This window comes from Magallana gigas, chromosome 10 (assembly GCF_963853765.1).
Source record: "Magallana gigas chromosome 10, xbMagGiga1.1, whole genome shotgun sequence".
Taxonomy (NCBI): domain Eukaryota; kingdom Metazoa; phylum Mollusca; class Bivalvia; order Ostreida; family Ostreidae; genus Magallana; species Magallana gigas.
In genome coordinates this window covers 36,784,158-36,808,416 of record NC_088862.1, presented here as the reverse complement: position 1 = coordinate 36,808,416, position 24,259 = coordinate 36,784,158, and the positions used below count along the sequence as shown (strand labels likewise).

Below are 24,259 nucleotides of genomic sequence, written 5' to 3'. Positions count from 1 at the left end.
TATGCATGTGTGTGTAATGACCATTTTTTGGTTTTATTTATTGTATACAGGGTAATTGTTGTCCCATGTTATTTTTACAATTATTCACTTGCAAACAGTTTCGCTCCATCTTAAATTCGCCCAGACATAATTGTGTTTAAAGAGAGATACTTCAAATATTGGAATTCCCCCAGTTTTAAATTTGACTGCTGACACCAAGGGCGAAAGGGTAGAAAATTGAATAGGAAATATTTCCCTGTATACAGTAGTACTTGGTTTAAGAAATGAAAGTAAAATCTTTAGACAGAAACCCTTTGTGTATCAGTGTACTAAATAAGAATAAAAATAAAAATGATGTAAATTTGTTGACGCAAGTACATATGCAATTTACATGTTTGTCAATGATGGTGTCTTTATGACTGTCATTGTATTACATTCATTTTTCTAAAAAGCAAACATTGAAATTTGTACTCTATCACTTATTCATTAACCATGATTACTGATTACAAAATTCTTAAATTTCAAACAGATTGTTGTTTTTTCATTTAAAATTAAACCGAAACTAGATACACCATAAGCAAGCTCACAAACAACACCCCACCCCTGCAAAAACACAATCTAAAAGTCGTCTTGTAAAATAAAACTGTTACAGTTTCTCCTAAGAAGGATAAAGGCAACACGAAAGAACTTTTTCTGTCAGTGACCTTGAACTCTATGAAATGGCCTTGAGTCAAAGGTCTTGTCACTTTTTGTTGTCATAAGCAATCTTTGTGTGAAATATGAACTACCAGTGATTCTCCCTAGCAAAGATATGCCCCTGACTCAAATTATGAATTTGTTTTATTTTGTTAATGACCCTGAACTGTACAAAATGACCTTGAGTCAAGGGTAATGTCACTTATTTGAGTCATAACAATATTTGTGTGAAGTATGATCTACTAGTGATTCTCAATAGCAAAGATATGCCCCTGACTCAAATTATGAATTTGTTTTATTTTGTTAATGACCCTGAACTGTACAAAATGACCTTGAGTCAAGGGTAATGTCACTTATTTGAGTCATAACAATATTTGTGTGAAGTATAATCTACTAGTGATTCTCAATAGCAAAGATATGCCCCTGACTCAAATTATGAACTTATTTTTTCAGTGACCTTGAACTGTACAAAATGACCTTGAGTCAAGGGTCATGTCACTTATTTTGGTAATAACAATCTCTATGTTAAGTATGAACTTCCAGTGATTTTCCATAGTAAAGATATGCACCTGACACAAATTACGAACTTAAATTGTCAGTGACCTTGAACATGACCAAATGACCTTGAGTCAAAGGTCATGTCACATATTTTTGTCATAACAATATTTGTGTGAAGTATGAACTTCCAGTGGTTCTTGATAAGAAAGATATTGGCCAGACATGATTGCACAGACAAACAGGCGGACCAGTTGATTTACAAGTAACTCCCTAATCTTTTTTTTTTTTTTTGGGGGGGGGGGGGGTGTTCGAATTAAAGTATTACATAAGTACCAGATTGAAGTTGTCTTAGTTAAAGTCTAAACTGACTCGTGTAAACAGGGTATAATTAAAATTTCCTCCTTTATTAAAGATATTTTGCAATTTGAATATATTATATGGACACAAGTGAGAAAAATAGCCTTCGTTTCTATTTAAGCACGTCTTTAGTTGCTATGGCAACGGAGACGTCATGTAACTTTGCATAATTTGATACTTTAACATTTTACCTTTCAGAATATATATATATGTTATATTATGTAAAAGTAGCTAGAAAACATAAAAAAATTGACCTGAAAATTAGTTGTCAGTTTTTAATAAAAATTCTAAAATCTCTGGCAGTTAAAGGGTTAATGGAGTTTTTGAGAAATTTTGTGTACATAAGATAGTGGTAATAGAAATTGAAAAAAAGTAATTAAATTAGAATGAATCTGAAGATTCTGTGATTGATAATCATTTATAGCAGATTATCAGCCAGACAGGCAACCACTTGTTCAGATTGTCAGTATTCAGTAAAGTTTGAAGTTATAATTGTTTGAATATGCATATTAATTCAATCATGCAGATCCAAACATTGATTTGAATAAGTTGATATTGATCTAAATATTTTTTTTCTTTAAAAAAACTCTACTGGGAGCACGATGAGTTAGATTTTAATTATATCACATACAAATCCTATTTTGTGTACTATTTGTAACAGTTTGTGTTGCTGTAGAAAAAAATTATTCATTGTCCATCTGAATCTGATGTCAGTATATAAGAAGTCATCAGTGTGCATAACAGCTTGTTTTGGGGCTTTTTTTAAGTTTGATCAATAGAGAATAAATTATACACAATTCAGAAGTACTACCAAAAAATGATCTTCATAAACTATTAAAAGAATGATTGATCAAATTATATTTGGATAAAATTCAAGGAGTCTGAGATTAATACGTTTTTAAAACCTGAATACTAGGTTAAAAAACTACTGTTTCAGTCTTTACTGATTATGAAAATTGGTAGTTCTTTTAATTAAATTTTAATGAAGAAACATGATCAAATACCATACTAAAAATGAAATTAAAAGATGTTTCGGTTATTAGTATTGAGATTAAGGTAGACCCCTGATTTTGTGGAACTAAAGAAATTTACAAACATATTTGCTTACAGGTACCAGGATTTCTGGTAATACTTCTTAAATCAAAAAATCCTTTATTAAGTCCAATTAACTTAATTAGGGTTTATTTAGGGTTTAAAATCCAGTGAAATTCCTGGTTACGAAAAGTCTCTATACATTATCACTTACTATGTGTTGACAAAACAAAATCCTTTCTTTAGAAACAGTGATTCCATGTTTTTGATGATTTTTATCTTTTAAAAATCCAACATCTGACATATTTTTTCCAGCATGAAGTATATAGATCAATGGAAAGTTAACAGTACAGGTCACAATTTTCACTCCTATTCATAATTGCTGATGAAACAGAAATGGGGTTTCTAAGCTTAGAATACCTCTGTTTATGTACTGGGTTCTCAAACTTTAAATAGCAGTGAGCAAAAGTTAATGACTTCAGATTTTAGATAAGAGCAATTTAGAAATCCCTATGGTTGAAAGATACAGCGAATAAGCAGTGTGTCGGCTATTACGTCGCACCGAAGGTTTCCGATCTCAGAGGCTTCAGATATGCATATTGAGGTCACGCGTCTTATCAGCTCAGTAATTCAGCAATAGCTGTGAAATAGATGGGAGTAGTAAGGACAATTTTGCAGAAATTGTATCCCACTCACAATTCAACTTGTTGGTCAATGTTTTTGTGATTGTGTCACCTGTCCTTTAACCCTCTGTCTTTTAATTAATTCAAACATGGTCAACACAAACTGTATCCATACATTAAAACCAAATTTTATAAGGTGTATGACATGTAACATTGGCCAAGAAAAATTCTGCCATTTTTCTTTCATTTTGGTTTTGGGAATAACTTGACAGCATCTGTCTTGACATGACCAAGATACTGCACTTGACGTTGAGCAAAAGAGCATTTGGTATATTGCAATGTAAGACCCGCTGAACTATGGCGAAAATAGATTTAATCCAAATGCTGAGTGCGTTGTTCAAAGGAGCCAGAGAAGACACGGATATCATCTACATGGACAAGTCAGGTTTTATTGTTAAGATTCCTAAGTAATTGTGTCTGAAAGCTAGCCTGGGCATTAACAAGGCCAAAGGACAAACGTTTTCACAGATAAACACCAGTAGAAGTAACGAATGCTGATTTGTGGACAGTTTCAAGATCCATGGGTGTTTACCAAAAACCAGAAGCTTAGTCCAGAGTAAAAAAAATTGTGCTTTAGAAATTCTAAGTGTGTCACAAACATCTTCTAAACGAGGTAAAGGAAATGTGTATTGTTTGTGACAGAGTTAAGCCTTCTATATTCTACCGCAAAACGAAGTTGGCATTATTCTTTTTAACCATGAAAACTGGACTTAGCCACATATTTGTTGACACTTCAATAATACTGGCTTGTAACATCTCTTCTAGTTGTCTATTCATCTCAGCATTTACTTCTAAGGACTGTCGATAAAAGCGCTGTCAGAGAGGAAATACATCACCAAATTCTATGCGATAGGATTAAACAGCACAGTAACTGTTGCTTAACTCTGTTAATTCTGATGCAAACACAGATCTATGTTTGTTTAGAAAAGCTAGAGGGATGTGGGATTAAGATCGGAGTCAGAGAAAACACAATCTATTGGGCAACATTGTGGTAGCTGGTGGTCAGAGTGTGCATGGTGTTGGGCTGTCTAGAGATAGTACAGTATCAGGATTGACAACTGTGGCAGATACAATGCATGTATTTGCTGAGAGAGTAATTGGGTCAGTTGTAGGATTGATGACTTGCATATAATGAATCTAGTTGTTATCAACCAAGCATTTGGCTCTTAGGAAGGGGTTGTGAAAGTTCCAACAAAACATGAGCACCTTTTAATGAACTTGAGATTAATACCTTAAAGGGACATGGTCACGGTTTTTTGTCAAAAATTATTTTTCCAATTTTAACTTTTACAATGCTTCAGTAAGGCATTTTTAATAGGCAACCAAAAATTTGAGTGTCATTTGTTGAGCTACAAGCGAGTTACAGGGCTACCATTTTTTTGCTTCAAAAACGTTTTTGTTTACAATTTGAATATTGAATTGAAAATTCCAATTTAAGACCTAAAATGAATGTGCTAAACGTAAGGAATTGCCAATTTATGCATTAAATGAATAATAACATAGACATACTAGCTTGAAATTTTTTTTTTACCAGTATATTAAGCCTATGTAAACAAAAACAAGGCATGAGCCTTGTTTACATGACAAACAATTGTGGGACATGTATCTTGCTTATAACTCTACGACTGACTCTCAAATGTTGATCATTAGAAAAGCATTTCTAAAGCATTGTAGTTAATAAAAACAGACAAATTGAATTTGACCAAAATCGTGACCACGCCCCTTTTATTGCCATGACACACCCATGATTGACAGTAACTGTTTGATAAACTTAACCTGACAGGAATTAATGTCAATTGCAAGGACATAGTTAGAAATAGGGTCTTTAAAATAGAAAGTGTTCTCTGCAATGCCAAGAAGAGCATCACTTGCTATAAAAAAAATTAAGCCCAATTTAAAACGGTTGATAGAATTTGTCATCAACCTGACAATCTTGTGTAAAAACTAAACCATCAAAAGAAACTGGCAACTGGATAAAACACCAAGACTGCGGTGGACTTCACCGCCAACAGCAACCACATCAGTTAATTGCGTTAGTTGATTAAAATCATTTGTTGCCTTACCTAACCTAGTCATAAGAAAGATATCAACACTAATAGTGTTTCCCATGATAGGCATAATCAAATTAACCGAGCTGCTCGATTTGGGTGTACTACTAGGCTTGGGTTTTGGAGATGTGGTAGGTTTTAAAAGGGAGTGTGTGTGGGGGGGGGGGGCTTAGTAAGAGGGACTGATCTGGCGCCAAGTGTTAGTCGATCTATGCCTACTATTTTTTTTAAAGTGTGGGGGGGGGGTTAAATTCGTGTAAACTTCTTTTAAATGTCGTTTAGTTAATTTACCATATTTAAGCAATTTTTCATCCTTTCAAAAAGTGAGAGGGGTGATAACTGTTACGTTGGAGAATTTGATCTCGGAATTTTCGGAAATTGGTTCAAAACAATTTTGTATCTCCTAGAGTTACAAGTATATTATTCAATAATTTTGTGAAATGGATGCTACATGAATAGATTTCTGGTTGCAAACATTTATCATTTATTATTTGCTTAAATGTTTCCAAAAATAATATTTAAGTGTTATGTGTGTGTACAGTACTGTGAACGTTATTGTATATCTAAGCCCCGCCTAGTAGAAGTGATTGTACGTTATAATTATGGTAAATGTTTTCAATCCGATTTAAGGAATTGGTAGCATTAAAGAAAACAAGAGGCCCAGGGGCCACATCGCTCACCTGAGCAACAATTGCCTTAATTCTGATCAAATTAGCATTACAGTATCAAAATATCTTGACAACTGAGTACAGTAGATCTTGCTAAAAAAAAATTGAAAATCTGCCAGTTTTTATCCACCTCTTATTTTTTGGTAAATACCAAGCCCCTTTTGTTGTTGTACCTGTAAGAATATTTTTCTCTATTCCTATAACCCCCCCCCCTTCCCATTTCGTGGCCCCACTATTCTCTAGGGAATCATGGTTTCATCAAACTTAAATCTACCTTTAATCTCATAACCTGTGCTTTCACACTAAGTACTGAGTTTTGGACCGAAAACTTTCCCAGAATTTTTTTAAAGATTGTAAAACTTGATCCCCCAATTGTGGCCTCACCCTACCCCCGGGGACCATGACTTGAACAAACTTGAATCAACACTTCCCAAGGATGCTTCCATTTTAATTTGAGTTTTTCTGGCCTAATAGTTTTTGAGAAGAAAATTTTTAAAGATTTTCTCTATAAATTCCTATGTAAAATTTGATCCCCCAATTGTGGCCCCACCCTACCCCTGGGGACCATGATTTGAACAAACTTGAATCTACACTTCCTGAGGATGCTTCCACTCAAATTTGAGCTTTTCTGGCCTAATAGTTTTTGAGAAGAAAATTTTTAAAGATTTTCTCTAAATATTCCTATGTAAAACTTGATCCCCCAATTGTGGCCCCACCCTACCCCCGGGGACCATGATTTGAACAAACTTGAATCTACACTACATGAGGATGCTTCCACTCAAATTTGAGCTTTTCTGGCCTGATAGTTTTTGAAAAGAAGATTTTTAAAGATTTTCTCTATATATTCCTATGTAAAACTTGATCCCCCAATTGTGGCCCCACCCTACCCCTGGGGACCATGATTTGAACAAACTTGAATCTACCTTACCTGATGATGCCTCCGCTCAAAGTTGAGCTTTCCTGGCCTAATAGTTTTTGAGAAGAAATTTTTTAAAGATTTTCTCTATATATTCCTATGTAAAACTTGATCCCCCAATTGTGGCCCCACCCTACCCCCGGGGACCATGATTTGAACAAACTTGAATCTACACTTCCTGAGGATGCTTCCATTTTAATTTGAGCTTTTCTGGCCCAATAATTTTTGAGAAGAAGATTTTTAAAGATTTTCTCTATATATTCCTATGTAAAACTTGATCCCCCAATTGTGGCCCCACCCTACCCCCGGGGACCATGATTTGAACAAACTTGAATCTACCTTACCTGATGATGCCTCCACTCAAAGTTGAGCTTTCCTGGCCTAATAGTTTTTGAGAAGAAGATTTTTAAAGATTTTCTCTATATATTCCTATGTAAAACTTGATCCCCTAATTGTGGCCCCACCCTACCCCCGGGGACAATGATTTGAACAAACTTGTATCTACACTACACGAGGATGCTCCCATTTTAATTTGAGTCTTTCTGGCCTGATAGTTTTTGAGAAGAAGATTTTAAAATATTTTCTGTATATATTCCTATGTAAAACTTGATCCCCCAATTGTGGCCCCACCCTACCCCTGGGGACCTTGATTTGAACAAACTTGAATCTACACTACCTGATGATGCCTCCGCTCAAAGTTGAGCTTTTCTGGCCTAATAGTTTTTGAGAAGAAAATTTTTAAAGATTTTCTCTATATATTCCTATGTAAAACTTGATCCCCCAATTGTGGCCCCACCCTACCCCCGGGGACCATGATTTGAACAAACTTGAATCTACACTACATGAGGATGCTTCCACTCAAATTTGAGCTTTTCTGGCCTGATAGTTTTTGAAAAGAAGATTTTTAAAGATTTTCTCTATATATTCCTATGTAAAACTTGATCCCCCAATTGTGGCCCCACCCTACCCCTGGGGACCATGATTTGAACAAACTTGAATCTACCTTACCTGATGATGCCTCCGCTCAAAGTTGAGCTTTCCTGGCCTAATAGTTTTTGAGAAGAAATTTTTTAAAGATTTTCTCTATATATTCCTATGTAAAACTTGATCCCCCAATTGTGGCCCCACCCTACCCCCGGGGACCATGATTTGAACAAACTTGAATCTACACTTCCTGAGGATGCTTACATTTTAATTTGAGCTTTTCTGGCCCAATAATTTTTGAGAAGAAGATTTTTAAAGATTTTCTCTATATATTCCTATGTAAAACTTGATCCCCCAATTGTGGCCCCACCCTACCCCCGGGGACCATGATTTGAACAAACTGGAATCTACCTTACCTGATGATGCCTCCACTCAAAGTTGAGCTTTCCTGGCCTAATAGTTTTTGAGAAGAAATTTTTTAAAGATTTTCTCTATATATTCCTATGTAAAACTTGATCCCCCAATTGTGGCCCCACCCTACCCCCGGGGACCATGATTTGAACAAACTTGAATCTACACTTCCTGAGGATGCTTCCATTTTAATTTGAGCTTTTCTGGCCCAATAATTTTTGAGAAGAAGATTTTTAAAGATTTTCTCTATATATTCCTATGTAAAACTTGATCCCCCAATTGTGGCCCCACCCTACCCCCGGGGACAATGATTTGAACAAACTTGTATCTACACTACACGAGGATGCTCCCATTTTAATTTGAGTCTTTCTGGCCTGATAGTTTTTGAGAAGAAGATTTTAAAATATTTTCTGTATATATTCCTATGTAAAACTTGATCCCCCAATTGTGGCCCCACCCTACCCCTGGGGACCTTGATTTGAACAAACTTGAATCTACACTACCTGATGATGCCTCCGCTCAAAGTTGAGCTTTTCTGGCCTAATAGTTTTTGAGAAGAAAATTTTTAAAGATTTTCTCTATATATTCCTATGTAAAACTTGATCCCCCAATTGTGGCCCCACCCTACCCCCGGGGACAATGATTTGAACAAACTTGAATCTACACTACATGAGGATGCTCCCATTTTAATTTGAATCTTTCTGGCCAGATAGTTTTTGAGAAGAAGATTTTTAAAGATTTTCTCTATATATTCCTATGTAAAACTTGATCCCCCAATTGTGGCCCCACCCTACCCCCGGGGACCATGATTTGAACAAACTTGAATCTACACTACCTGATGATGCCTCCACACAAGTTTAAGCTTTACCGGCCTAACAATTTTTGAGAAGAAGATTTTTGAAAAATACCAACAAATTTTCAATAATTCTCAATTATCTCCCCTTTAAAAAGGGTGTGGCCCTTCATTTGAACAAACTTGAATCCCCTTCACCTAGTGGTGCTTTGTGCCAAATTTGGTTGAAATCTGCCCAGTGGTTCTTGAGAAGAAGATGAAAATGTGAAAAGTTTACAACGACGACGACGACGACAACGACAACGACAACGACGACAGACAACGGACAAATTGTGATCAGAAAAGCTCACTTGAGCCTTTGGCTCAGGTGAGCTAAAAATACTGCACCAAGACACATTTCGTACTTTGGATATCTATAAGTTTGAACTTATCCCATATAATGATAGACCGTGTTCAATACCTCAGCAGCTACAGGCAGATACATGTGTTCATTTTATTTAGATCAGCAAATATGGCTGCACCAGACGAGGAAACAACGATAATATGTGTCGATCTCCAGCGTGAAGGATCCCTTTCCTGCCCATTCACTAAAGCTCTAATGGCCGCTGTTAGAAAGAGAGGATACAGACAGACTTCAAAACCTGACTCACTCTTCTTCATTCTAACTTCCTTGTTTTGATCATTTTTCTTCACTTTTAAAACTTGATATTTGACAGCCGGGAAAAACAAATCATATCATTTATTAAGTATCAAGATTATTACTTCTATCCATTCATTGCTCTATGACCACATGCATATATTTTTGTCTATTTTATTTGAACTCTCTTTCTTCTCTTTTTCTGTCCGTCCCTCCGTCTCTTTTTCTTCCCTCTTTCTCTCTGTCTGTCTCTGTCCATCTCTCTCTCTGTCCATCTATTGCTCTCTGTCCGTCTGTCTCTCTTTCTCTCTCTTCTCTGTCCGCGTCTCTTTCTTCTCTATTTCTCTCTCTCTGTCCGCCTCTCTGTCCATCTCTCTCTCATGTTTAGCAAACCACACTGATGTATCATTTACTTACTCTATCAGTGGCAAATATCTTTAATATGCTGAAGCACTACGTATTGGAGAGGCATTCAGTCATTATGTACATCATGGAACCTCAGGATATGTCTTATGTCTGTTTCCTGAAATTGTTGTATGGACGTTTATTAGAATCAAAAAATATAAAGTAACGTCTTGTTTGTTAATATACATGATATTAAACTTACTTTTCACGCCAACTAAAAAAAATACATGTACATCTACACCTATGAATCGTATAGTTCTTAGTAATAAACTACAATGCACATTTAACTTACCAGATTAATATTTTTCAAGACACACTCTTGTTTACATGCACATAGCAAGTAAAGTGGTAACGTTTCTGTTGCGCAGTTAAGTCTAGCTTGTAAGTGTTTTCGTTAGTCGGAAGTTTGTAGTTTATATGAACACATACGTAAAGCTGGAGTATAATTTATTTACGGAAATTACTACTTGTAAATAAATACATTCGATGTTTCAGAGACGATATACATCAGTATGCAGAATTGTAGATAAGTTTAAACAATTCAGAGCTGTTTAATGTTTGTTTTCTTTCTTAGGGGATACAAATATCACAATTACAAAATACAATGTTAATGTCATATTTACCTTTTTATTGTTCTGTTAATTTGGTTTTTGTAGCAATTGTTTAGACAGTTTGGTATAAACTATTTAATATGATTGTGATGTTATTTTCTCCTCACTTCATTTCCTTGCAGTGACATTACTTTAATTAAATATGGTGGTTTTTTCACCACGCACTGTTTAACCTTTGTGTACGGCCCTACCCGGACGCCATAAGTATATCCCTCTATCACTCACCAGTCGTCTGCCACAGATATTGAATTGTGCATTTATTCATCAGCATCCAATCCCAATTGTTGCAGAAAGCAACCAGTAATGGCGGTGAAAGTGCTGCAGTAAAAAGTTGGGTTAAATACAGAATATGTTGATAAAGGAAGAACACCTTCTCAGGAGAGCAGAGCTTAAGAAAACTAGTAAAACAAAATCAAGGTACTAGTGGTACTGGAAGACGCCTCTGATAAGTGACTTGGTGTAGGTTAATTAATGGACAATATCTACACTATGGTCAGATAAAAAAAACTTGTGACACATACATTTTATTGTCTTTATTTTTAATGAATACCCTCTAAAAGATCGTTGACTTGCTTTTATATGTTATCATGTACCGGTACTAAAGTTTCATAGTGACATGTATTGAAGTTCCAAGCATAGACACGATTATCGAGGTGAGGAGAATGGTTTAGAATTCATTGGTTGGATTCTACCTCTATCACATAGTGTCAGATGGAAGAGGTAGTAAAATGTCACACTATACAGAGCAGGGAATGGATCAGTAATAGTTGCTTATAAAGTTTTGTCAATAACAGCAATAATCGATGACAGTACTGGTAAAATGGCAGGCATATGAAAAGGAAATATACGTCTATAGATAATTATTTAAGGCATTGTGTAAATGGACTATCTAATTAAATATGACGTTAAACAGTGACTGCGTGATCATCAGAGAATGTGGAATTATAATGCATTCTAAAAGTATGAATATTTATAATGTCTATTGCATTTAGATCAGTAAATATGGCTGCACCAGACGAGAAAACAACGATAATGTGTGTCGATCTCCAGCGTGAAGGATTCCTTTCCTGCCCGTTCACTTAAGCTCTAATGGCCGCTGTTAGAAAGTGAGGATGCCGACTGACTTCAAAATCTGACTCACCCTTCTTCATTCTAACTTCCTTGTTTTGCAAATTCTCTTCACTTTTGAAAGATGATATTTGACAGCAGGGAAAAATATACCCTATATTTAGTATCATGTTTATTACTTAAAGCCATACATTGCTCTTTACCTGCATGAGTGTATTTTTCTTTGAGCTCTCTCTCTCTCTCATTCTCTCTCTCTCTCACCTCTGACCCCAATCCCTCCACCCCTGCAAACACAATTACATGTATTACGTTGCCCCCCCCCCTCCCCTACAAACACACTCCTCATGAATAAATGAACATCAGAATATTCTGATAACAACTAAAGCCTTTACGTGTGGTTCAGTGCATAATAATCAAAATTCTCTCACAGTGACGTTTTATAATTTTAAATTTTTACAATACAAGTATCATACTTGGCAAAAAAAATAAGTTTTTAAAATTTTGAAATCTTAAGTAAAAAATAGAAAAGTCCCAGAAACATTTGAACTCTCTACAGACACGTAGTTAACGCTCTAACCCATTGCACCTCACTGTTAGGTAACATTATTTGGGGGGAAAATGTTATATTTATACTTTATTTTTTATTTAAATAGGGAGTTCATCACACTATGCAAGTGTCCTGTATCACCTTAAATCTAAAAGGTGTGCTTTACATAGTTATTTACCTAAAACAATTGTACAAGGGGTTTTAAAGAATAAAGTCATGAAAAATACATGCATGTTACAAGAAAATGATTTTACAAATAACTGATCTTTGTCTGAAGTTACGTAATCAACACAGGTCTGCAGGTCGCATTAGCGGGTACTAGTTTTACCCGTATTTTCGGTTAGATGGGTTTCACGTGGTGTACATAACGGTATATGTTTTCCATGTGCAGAATAGGTTTAATTAACATGCATAAGCGTTCTTTTTGTGATAATCAGCTAATTAATGGATTCATATTGTGCTTTAATTGGATTATTATTATGATGTTGACCAATTTAGGTAAGCATAATGTAGTACTCGCACAATATTATGATACACCGGTATCCATGATAATTACTTTCACTTTCTTAATATGTGATCTCCCTTTGACAGCATACTGTATCATCATCTTTTAATATTTTAATTAGCTCATCATTGTTACCTGTCCTATCGCATTTGCACAGTTTATGTCATTTTAATTGCAAAAGTTATTTTTTCATTTGTCAGACTTGCACTATTAAATACCAAAATACCAAATATACCAAATATATTGAAAACTGTTGAAATTCCCACCACTGAACCATATATATTCTTGTTAAGGTCTTCCGTTTCCAACGGAAGACCTTCTTGTTATTGCTTTGTTTCTGTTTCCCTTATTATTAAGGTCTTCCGTTTCCAACGGAAGACCTTATTGTTTTTGCTTTGTTTCTTTTTCCCTATTATTAGGGTCTTCCGTTTTCAACGGAAGACCCTCTTGTTATTCTATTGTTTTTTTTAGGGTCTTCCGTTTTCAACGGAAGACCCTCTTGTTATTCTATTGTTTTTTAGGGTCTTCCGTTTTCAACGGAAGACCCTTTTGTTTTTCTACGGTTTCTTTTTTTTCTTATTCTTATTATTATTATTCTTTTTATTTTTTTTCCAACTCAAATATTTCAAAAACGCTTTCATTGATTGTTTTGAAATTTACAGGTGTAATGTGTATCAAAAAGATCTCTATGATATGAAAAAATTATTTGATGACGTCATCAATTTCGTCAGATATTGACGTTTTTCACGTTTTAAAAAGTGATTTTGTCCGGAGCTTTTCTCATTTTTGATTTAAGATAAAGCTATGAGATTTACAGAGAAGGTAGAACTATCGTTTTACCTATGACATAAGGCTGGAGACTCAATTCTGACACTTCCGGTCGAAACCGGAAGCAAAACCAATTTTTTTGAATTTTCATGTTTTTCAATTTTAAAAATTGTAATTTTCATGCTGAGTTCAAAACTGAAATCCGTTTGTAAATCGGACGATGCATTACACAGATATCGGGGTTTAAAAATTGATTTTTCCGGAAATTTTGATTCCGCGTCCTTGGTTTAAAAAATAGCGTTTTGTTTAAAGTGAAATTAACTCGTACCAAAAATAATTGCTAAGTCGTACTTAAACACATTCGGATTTTTTTTGTATAGTCGTTCTTGAAATCAGAAAGGTTTTTGTTAAGTCGTACTTAAAATGATTCGGATATTGTTAAGTCGTACCAGGAATAATTCGATTGTTTTCATCTTTATATTTTAGTTACTCTTGTTATTGGTTTAGGAGCTCTGCTTCTTACAGGAACTTCCAGCTTTACATCCGACATTAACGGAAGACCCACTCGTTGCTTTGCAACGAGCTTTGCTCTAGTTTTTATTATTATTATTCTTCTTGTTTTTCCTTCTGACTTCTTTTTTGCTTTATATCTCAAAAAATATTCAACCGATTTGCAAGAAATTTTCAGGGATAATGTTAAATACTTGTCCCTTGAAGATGTTAAACTTTCAGTCATTAAGTCACTTCCGTTTTCTAGTTACGTCATTTTTAAAAATTTCAAAAAGTGATTTTGTCCAGGACTTTTCTCGTAAACGGTTGTTTATAAAGACTTGAAATTCTCTGTGATTGTAAATCTGCGGATTTACTTATGGCAAATTTACAAAAAAAATTATTTTGTCACTTCCGGTCGAAACCGGAAGTGATTCTAATTTTTCGGAATTTTCATTTTTTTTGAGCGAATAATAAAATTATATGCATGTTGTAGAGTTTGCAAAGCTAAATGCAAAACTGAAATTCGTTTTCAAATCGGATGATGCATTTAAGAGATATCGGGGTTTAAAAATTGATCTTTCCGGAAATTTTGATTCCGTGTTTTTGGTTTTAAAAATAGTGCAAATTTCACACTGAAAGTAATTTCTACTGAAAACAATTCGTACTGATAATTAAACTATATATAAAACACAAAATTATATGCATATTGTAGAGTTTGCAAAGCTTAATACAAAACTGAAATTCGTTTTCAAGTCGGATGATGCATTGCAGAGATATCGGGGTTTAAATATTGATTTTTCCGGAAATTTTGATTCCGTGTTCTTGGTTTTAAAAATAGCGCAAATTTCACACTGAAAGTAATTTCTACTGAAAACAATTCGTACTGATAATTAAACTATATATAAAACACAAAATTATATGCATATTGTAGAGTTTGCAAAGCTTAATACAAAACTGAAATTCGTTTTCAAGTCGGATGATGCATTGCAGAGATATCGGGGTTTAAATATTGATTTTTCCGGAAATTTTGATTCCGTGTTCTTGGTTTAAAAAATAGTGTAAAATTCACACTGAAAGTAATTCCTGCTGAAAACAATTCGTGCAGGTCATAAAACCGGACTCTGTTTTTTAATAGTTAATTAAAGTGTTTATCGATACAATTTCGTTATTTCGATCGATAATTACGTTATTAGTTTTTATTAGTCTTATTAGTTTTAATCGAAATAATTATCGTACGATTCCCCATTTCAACTCGCCATGTTTTGACTGCGAACAAACAGCTGATAGCGGTGTGTCTACATTTTTAAAAGAAGCATGGCCTGCAAGACGTCGATAGTGGAAATTTCAGCTCATCTAACGTATGACAGATTATAAAGGTATGTTTCAATACAGGATATGTCGTATTGACTTTTTCTTTTCAAAGTATTTGCACTTTTCAATCTAATCCGAGATTCCTCTGACTCTTACCTCCGCTTTTGAAGTACATCACAATATAAAAGCGGGCGTTAGAGTCAGCGGAATCTCGGAATATTATCTGTCCAGTGTATTTTCACGGTAGCTGCAGAACTGTAGCTCTCCGGGAAAAAAATATTGACAGACCGGAGAGCTACAGGGCCACCCATTGAAAAAATTGTACATGTATATTTATTGCGCAGAAAAACGTGCGCTAGTTTTGGACTGATTTACCTTATTTATACGCAAATTCTGTGAAAACATTAGTACCATTAAATTCTTCATGCAATTTACTACTGATATCGACTCTTTATTTGCCTCAGACTTTCTCCGAAACACGCTACCGACCTCGGAAAATCAAGTATGTTGAATTTACATCGAGATCGAGAGTCGCCATTTTTACATGTAAACAAAATGGACCACATGAATTTACGGGACTGGTGATGGTGTTTAAAAGACTATCCGAGGCAAGTGAAGAGAGGATATCAGTAGTAAATTGCATGAAGAATTTAAAATTAAAAGCGGTGGGAGTCCTAAGGTACACAAGAATAGAATGTTGTAATTAGAGTGCATGTTTGCATGATGATAACTTTACCCTAAATATTTAAATATAGCAGATCTTTACCATATCGCCTTCACTTAATTTTTAAATTAAAAAACTCATGCTTGTGTTTAATTAAATAAATATATTTGACAAAGTAAATATTCAATCTAATTAAAATTAGACCTTTTGTCTCGCTCTCTGTTATATATGGTTATTGCTTGTGTAACAGGCATGTAAAACAGAGTGCGAGATGAAAAGTCTCAAATTTCAAATTATATCAAGCTCAGAATTTAGGTCAATGTTCCATGATATCTATTAAACAGTCTTCTCAAGATATAAGTATTTCACAGAATCATTGTAATTTGAGAGATTAGATTATCTTTTATACATATTGATTCATTTTAGGTAAGCTTTACATGCATATCACATCTACATAGCATGTAAATAATTTTTACTGCATGTGCCTCAGATCTCTCTCTCTCTCTCTCTCTCTCTCTCTCTCTCTCTCTCTCTCTCTCTCTCTCTCTCTCTCTCTTTTAATCTTGGCAAAGACTAAAACTGTCAGAGGGCAACTTAATTTTGTGACAAAAATATCTCGATCTTGTAAAAGAAATCCAAAGTGCATTGAATTTTAAAATGAGCATGTATTATTAATCCCTCATTTTTATGCGCATTATACATAGTATTGTTTTTAAAACATGTAATTCGTAAGAAAAAAAAACCCTCGCTAAATTTATTCGCAATAAACCCCAGTAGAATTGACAAAACATGGTATACACGTACCAGAAGCTTATACTTTGACACTGCATGTTTGGATTGGTAATATTCCTTTGTAGTTTATGAATTGAAATATTGCTGTCGCACTTCAAGTAAAACAAACTCTCTCTCTCACTCCTGCTCTCGCTCTCTCCCAATCTGATATGTCTATACCCAAGAAATTATTTTAATGGTATGATATTATGACTTGATATGCACATTTTTGTTTTTGTACTGGCTAAATGTTAATGTCATATACCGGTATTTGGATATGTCATACTTATAACACTGCATGGTCAGTGTATTTTTTCCAAAAATATTATGTATATGTTAATGTAAACACAGCTATTACAAGTACATGTATGTTAACACAGCTAATTTTTTTTTTTTCATTTCAGCTTAAAGCAGACTGTGCCGTCTTATCAGTCCGGAATTATTACGGAATTTTATTACCCGTTTTGGTTCATTCTGTTTATTGTATGTACACATAAGCATTTCCGCCCAGGTAGCAGGCGAGATTTCCATGCTGTTTCTGCATAGTTTTGTCGGCTTTACATGCTCACAGTGTAAGTAACATTATGTGCATATGTATTTTCAGGCGCAGAACTATTGTTTCTTAAATGTTCACTTTGCAATTTGTATTATTTTGCTGTAAATTAACTTTTACTGTAAATGCTCAGTTTCGCGGGAAAAATATTCTATGGATGTCCATGATAGTCATTATTATAATTTCTACCAAGTTCATTTTCACTATGATCTTGCTTTGTAAAGTTTATAAATGAACAGAACTGTAGTCTGAACCAGGTTTATTATGCAGAGCTGTATTATTATGTCAATCTCTAGTCATTTTGTGTACATCATTGTACTTATTTCTTTGTAGCTTTTTACCACCTTCACCCAACTTCATATGGTTATACTATCTGCAATAAAGAGACAGAATAGTAAAAAGACTGTACACCATGTCCACATCCTACGACGCACTGGTTGGTTCAGACGGTCAACAGGGTAGGGAGCCACGTGAGGCGAAACTAACAGAAAAAGGAGAAGAATATTTCAAGAATCAGAAAGACATTCTCCATAGAAAACTCCAATCAGCGAGTAAAATTCTCAGGGAGTGTATTGTCGACTCTGAGCCACTACCAAAGTCCATCAGCCTATTGGAAAATACCGAAGGAACATTGCAAAGTACATTTCAGCGTTACAACACTTGTGCTAATGACTATCTTGACTTCCTTTCACGTTCTCGGGATCCTGATTCAGCGCAAGAACTGGAGAACTACTGGCCCGTCATGACAGATCTGAAGAAACAGTTCAACAACCTGATGGAAAAGATTCACTTGAAAATAGAGTCAGCAGATGGTAGGACTTCAAGGACAAGTCGCTCGACAAGATCAAGTGCTAGCCTTGTTGCGAGCAAAAGAGCCAAGGCAGAATCAGAAAAAGTGAAACTTCAGTTTGTGAAAAAGGAGACTGAAATTAAGAAAGAACAGTTCGAAAAAACGTTACAGTTAGAAGTTTTAGAACAAGAGAAGACGGCAGCAGCAGCTGACGCAGAAGCAACATATCTGGAGAAACAATGTGAGGATGACATAGTGAATTCAACAGAGTCGGTTGTTCCACCGGAAGAAGAAATGAGTCCTTTCGACAAAACTCTCAACTATCTAGATAGACTAAATTCTCCTGTAAGACCTACACAACCACTCTCACCTCAGGCTCCACCGTTTACACCTAAACCTCGTAAAACGCCAGAAGTAGAAAGTTCTACTCCAGGAATCGACAATCAAAATGTAAATCGAGCCTTGATTGATTCTACCCCACATCATCCTATTATACAGACGAGACAGGTGGACTCAAGTTCTACACATCCTGTGAACTCTCTTCATGACACTTCAAACTTTCTCATCAAGAAAAACATTCTTTTAGAAAGTTTTCAACAGCAGCAATTCCAGGATAGACCAGACAGGTACATTGTGTGGAAGACTCAATTCAGAACCATGGTTACTGACATCAAGTGTTCACCTCTAGAAGAGATCTCACTGTTAACAACCAGCATTCATAAGGACTCTGATGCCTACAGATTAGTGATGAGTGCTAGAACATCGTGTGCAAGCAATCCGCAACAGTGTCTACACACCATTTGGAACCGGATGGATGAACGCTTTGGTTCAGCAGAGTTAGTAGAGGCTTCGCTTAAAGCTCGGCTCATGGATCTGCCTGATTTTATGGACCGTAAGAAACTCTATGCACTGCATGACTTGCTGACAGAAGTTGAAACTGTGAAAAACCTCAGCGAGTACAGCACCATATTTTCCTATCTTGATTCATCACTTGGTGTTAAGCCCATCATTCAGAAACTATCAAAGCAGATTCAGGAGAAGTGGGTCACTCGCGCCACTAACTACAAGAAGCAACATGCTGTACTCTTTCCACCATTTGCCGAATTTGTTAAGTTCATAGAGGAGATGAGCATCATACGGAATGACCCGGGACTGATGTATGAAATACCCAAAGAGACTAACCTTGTACAGAAAAGTGTAAACAAGAATAGACTTGTGTATGTGACCACTCGCAAAACTGACATCTCTGCAGGAAATTCAAGAAACTCGTCACACCTGTGCTTAATCCACAAAGGATCAAAGCACACCATCAATGAGTGCATAGCCTTTCGATCCAGAAGCTTAGAAAACAGAAAGGCAATTTTGCGCAATCATAACATTTGTCTGAAATGCTGTGAAACCTCTGATCACTTTGCCGCAAGGTGTAAGTCAAAGATTTATTGCGATATTTGTGAAGAAAGTGATTTTCATTGCACTGCACTTCACCCATTAGAGGATTCACAGAGACTCAGACAACAACCATCAAGGACAACCACTCCCATACTAAAGCATGGCGAGGAGTCATCTGGCTCGAGTAGACTTTCTGTAAATTCAAAGTGCACTGAGATTTGTGGTAAACCAAGCTTTCATGGGAGATCATGTGCACGCATCGTACCTGTTCATATCTACTCAGAAGGAGAACCAGGGAACTCCATCACAGCTTACGCGTTGCTCGACGACCAAAGTAATAAGACACTAGGTAGAAGTCTTCTTTTTGACTCCTTAGGAATAACCACTTCACCAGTTGAGTACTCTATGCAGTCCTGCTCAGGCAAGAATGTCAGCTATGGAAGGTTGGCCAGAGGTTTGATTGTGAAAGGAATCAGTGACAGTCAGAATGTCCAACTGAAACTTCCTTCAGTGCTCGAATGTGACAACATTCCAGGGAATCATTCCGAGATTCCAACTCCTGAGGTCGCACTTTGTTACCCTCATATGCGGGACATTGCTAAACATTTACATGTTCTAGACTCTTCAGTGAAAATACTACTACTCATTGGAAGAGACCTTCCCGAGGCCCATCACTCGATAGACCAGAGGATTGGACCACTAAATACGCCTTTCGCCCAGCGATCACGGCTTGGATGGACCATAATTGGAGATGTCTGTCTGTCAGGGCAACACATTCCTTCATCACGACATAGTTCACACAAGACATTTGTCAGTGAGAATGGTAGGCCTACAGCCTTAGAACCTTGTGATCAGACAGTCAACATCCGCAACAATTTTTTGAACACTTATAAGACACAAATGACCAAACTGAACATTTTCGAGACCACGAGTGATGACAACAAGCCAGGACTTTCTATAGAGGATCGAAAGTTCCTGAACATTATGGATAAGGAATTCCACATGAACTCAGAAGGGAAATGGACAGCACCTCTGCCATTCCGTTCACCACGTGAACCAATTCCAGACAATTATCAAATGGCTCTCCGACGTGCCAAGTCTCTGGATGCTTCCCTACATCACAATGAAGTGAAGAAAGATCACTTTCTAGCATTTATGCAGAAGATATTAGACAATGAACATGCTGAATTAGCTCCTTACCTACCCCATGGTAAAGAACAATGGTACCTCCCTCTGTTCGGAGTGTATCATCCGCGCAAACCTGATCAGATACGTGGAGTCTTTGATGCATCAGCAAAGTATGAAGGAGTCTGCTTGAATGACCAGCTTCTACAAGGACCCGATCTCATCAATGATCTGCTGGGAATCCTTATTCGCTTCAGGAAACACGCAGTAGCCGTCGTCGCTGATGTCCAACAGATGTTCCACTCCTTTCTGGTAGAAGAAGAACATCGTGATTACCTCCGATTTCTATGGCACAAAGACAACAAGATGGAAAACCCGCTTGTAACTTACAGGATGAGAGTACATGTGTTCGGAAATCGTCCTTCGCCTTCTATAGCCATGTATGGACTTCAACGCATAGGCGAACTCTCCGCAGATACTCATGGACCGCAGGTTAAAGAGTTTATCATCAATGATTTTTACGTTGATGATGGTCTGAAGTCATGTCCGACAGAACGAGAAACAATCGACTTGATATGCAAAACGCAGGATGCCATGAGAGTGCACGGAAATCTAAGATTGCACAAGTTTGCATCAAATAGCCAAACAGTAATGGATTCTTTTGACTCACAAGACTTGGCGAAGAACCTAGTTGAGTTGGATTTTTAAAAAGACTCGCCTACCCAGCGTAGCCTAGGTCTCTTATGGGACTTGAAGACAGATACCTTCAGGTTCAGTATATCAGATGAAAGCAAACCATCTACTCGAAGAGGAATTCTTTCCTCTGTTAACAGTCTATATGACCCATTGGGATTCATATCCCCTGTAACTGTCAGTGGGAAGATCATCTTGAGAAAAATTGTAGCATCCACCTTCGACTGGGATGAGCTACTACCAACTCAGTTGGCTGAAGAGTGGGAGACATGGAAATCATCACTTCCTGTCTTGGAGAAATTGCAGATACCACGTGTCATCGTACCTAACCTTAATGAAGCTGTGTCCAAGGAACTTTTAGTTTACTGTGATGCCTCAGAACTTGCCATCGCAGCAGTCTGTTATGTCAAAGCAACTTACCTTGATGGCTCCTCTTCCATAGGATTTGTACTCGGCAAGGCAAAGGTTTCCCCACTGAGTGGCCATACTATACCGAGGTTGGAGCTATGTGCAGCTGTCCTCGCGGTAGAAGTTGCACAAATTGTAGTGGAACATCTGAGAGTGAAATTAGACACTATAAACTATTTCAGTGACAGTCGTGTAGTTTTAGGCTACATCAACAATGAGACCAAGCGTTTCTTCACATATGTTACTAATCGGGTCGCACGGATTCGAAGCTTCAGTAAACCAACACAGTGGTTCTACGTACGAAGTGAAGCAAATCCTGCTGATGTTGGCACAAGGGGAATCCAACCAGGTGACATGCAGAACAGTACTTGGATCCTTGGACCCAGAACAGTATGTTCCTCAGCAGAAGACCACGTATCCCTTGAAGACACCACTTACCCTCTCATAGATCCTGATTTAGATAAAGAAGTCCGGAGTAACAAGTTGGAAGTCAGCACGAAGGTCACCCTTGGACTGGACAATGGCAGATTCTCTAGATTTTCCAGTTGGAAAAGACTCATTTTAGCGTTGGTTTGCATACGCCGCTTTATTCAAAGACATCGGAATGCGAAGTCAGTCAGTTTGAATCCGATGAATGATGCAAATTTGTTTCTCGACACTGAGAAACTTGTGATCAAGGATGTGCAAAGAAGTGTTTATCAGGAAGAGATCAACTGTCTGAGGTCATCCAAACCTTTGAAGAAGAACAGCCCTATTTTCACACTGGGCCCTTATCTTGATGCAGATGAGCTCTTGCGTGTAGGAGGACGCCTGAAAAATTCAGGCTTTGACCCCACATTCAAAAACCCAGTAATCTTACCAGCCAAGCATCACATTGCAACTTTGATAACTCGGAAGTGTCATCAGGAGGTGAAGCATCAGGGCCGCCATATTACTGAGGGACGCGTTAGATCATCAGGATATTGGATCGTGGGTGGAAAGAAGCTCTTAACTTCCCTGATACACAACTGTGTTACGTGCAGAAAGCTACGCAAGCCTCTTGACTACCAAAAAATGTCAGACTTACCTGCAGAGCGCATTCTCCCTGGATATCCACCATTCTCATTCATTGGAGTCGATGTCTTTGGTCCCTGGGAGATTATAACAAGAAAAACTAGAGGTGGATCAGCCAACAGTAAGAGGTGGGCAGCACTCTTCACATGCCTAACAAGAAGAGCAGTCCATATTGAAGTGCTGGAGGATATGACGACCTCTGCATTCATAAATGCTCTCAGACGATTTATTGCTATTCGAGGCTGTATTAGAATCATCCGTTCCGACAGAGGGACTAACTTCGTGGGTGCAGCAAATGAATTGCAGATCAACACAGTGAATGTGGAAGATGGGCCTATACATGACTATCTTACAGAACAAGGGACCACATGGATCTTCAACTCCCCACACTCCTCACACATGGGTGGAGTGTGGGAGAGGATGATTGGGACCACCAGGCGGATTCTCGATTCCATGTTGTTGGACTATGGATCTCGCAGCTTAACTCACGATGTGCTCACCACCTTTTTATCAGAGGCATGCTCTATCATCAACTCGCGTCCACTGATACCCATATCAACAGATCCTGAAAATCCACTCATCCTAACACCATCAACTTTACTTACCCAAAAGTCGAATGTGATAGATGAAACCTACATTAACACTGATGTTGATCCGAAAGATCTCCTACGTAAACAGTGGAAAAGGGTTCAACATTTGGCCTCCATCTTCTGGAAGCGTTGGAAAGTTGAATACCTTAACACATTACAACCGCGCCGGAAATGGAACTCAAACCAGCGAAATGTGACTACCGGTGATGTTGTACTTGTCCGCGACAAAGAACTGTGTAGGATAAGTTGGCCAATTGGGCTAGTCGTTAAAGCCATACAGAGTGACGATGGACTCGTACGAAAAGTTTTGGTTCGTACAATCGTAGACCAAACACCAAGAACCTATGTACGACCTGTGAATGAACTGGTTTTGTTAGTGCCATGTTAAGTTGCTGATGTTGCAACAGTGTGTGCTGTATTAGAGAAACTGAGTTTATATGGATACATGTATTTTAAGAAGCTATTTTTTGTTTTTGATAAGTAGTGATATCTCACTGTATGAGTCAATATCAGGCGAGGAGTGTGCCGTCTTATCAGTCCGGAATTATTACGGAATTTTATTACCCGTTTTGGTTCATTCTGTTTATTGTATGTACAAATAAGCATTTCCGCCCAGGTAGCAGGCGAGATTTCCATGCTGTTTCTGCATAGTTTTGTCGGCTTTACATGCTCACAGTGTAAGTAACATTATGTGCATATGTATTTTCAGGCGCAGAACTATTGTTTCTTAAATGTTCACTTTGCAATTTGTATTATTTTGCTGTAAATTAACTTTTACTGTAAATGCTCAGTTTCGCGGGAAAAATATTCTATGGATGTCCATGATAGTCATTATTATAATTTCTACCAAGTTCATTTTCACTATGATCTTGCT

The 24,259-nt window shown here is 36.8% G+C and overlaps 2 protein-coding genes across 2 annotated transcripts in view; one reads left to right on the top strand and one right to left on the bottom strand.

Annotated features, from left to right (window-relative positions):
* The window catches only part of LOC117683909 (uncharacterized), a 275,259-nt gene extending 264,669 nt beyond the window's left edge, over positions 1-10,590 (bottom strand). The window contains exons 1-2 of the mRNA XM_066072952.1: positions 10,340-10,590; positions 10,060-10,165 (exon numbers count right to left, since the gene is read on the bottom strand). The gene's annotated coding sequence lies outside the window, so the exon portion shown is untranslated. The remainder of the gene's footprint in view (positions 1-10,059; positions 10,166-10,339) is intronic.
* Positions 10,591-17,196: 6,606 nt separating this feature from the next.
* Positions 17,197-23,773, top strand: LOC105344679 (uncharacterized). Its single transcript, XM_066073444.1, has 3 exons — positions 17,197-17,356; positions 17,671-21,173; positions 21,354-23,773. The coding sequence occupies exons 2-3, from the start codon at positions 17,750-17,752 to the stop codon at positions 23,771-23,773; spliced, it is 5,844 nt and encodes a 1,947-aa protein (XP_065929516.1). The 5' UTR covers positions 17,197-17,356; positions 17,671-17,749.
* The last annotated feature ends 486 nt before the right edge of the window (positions 23,774-24,259 follow it).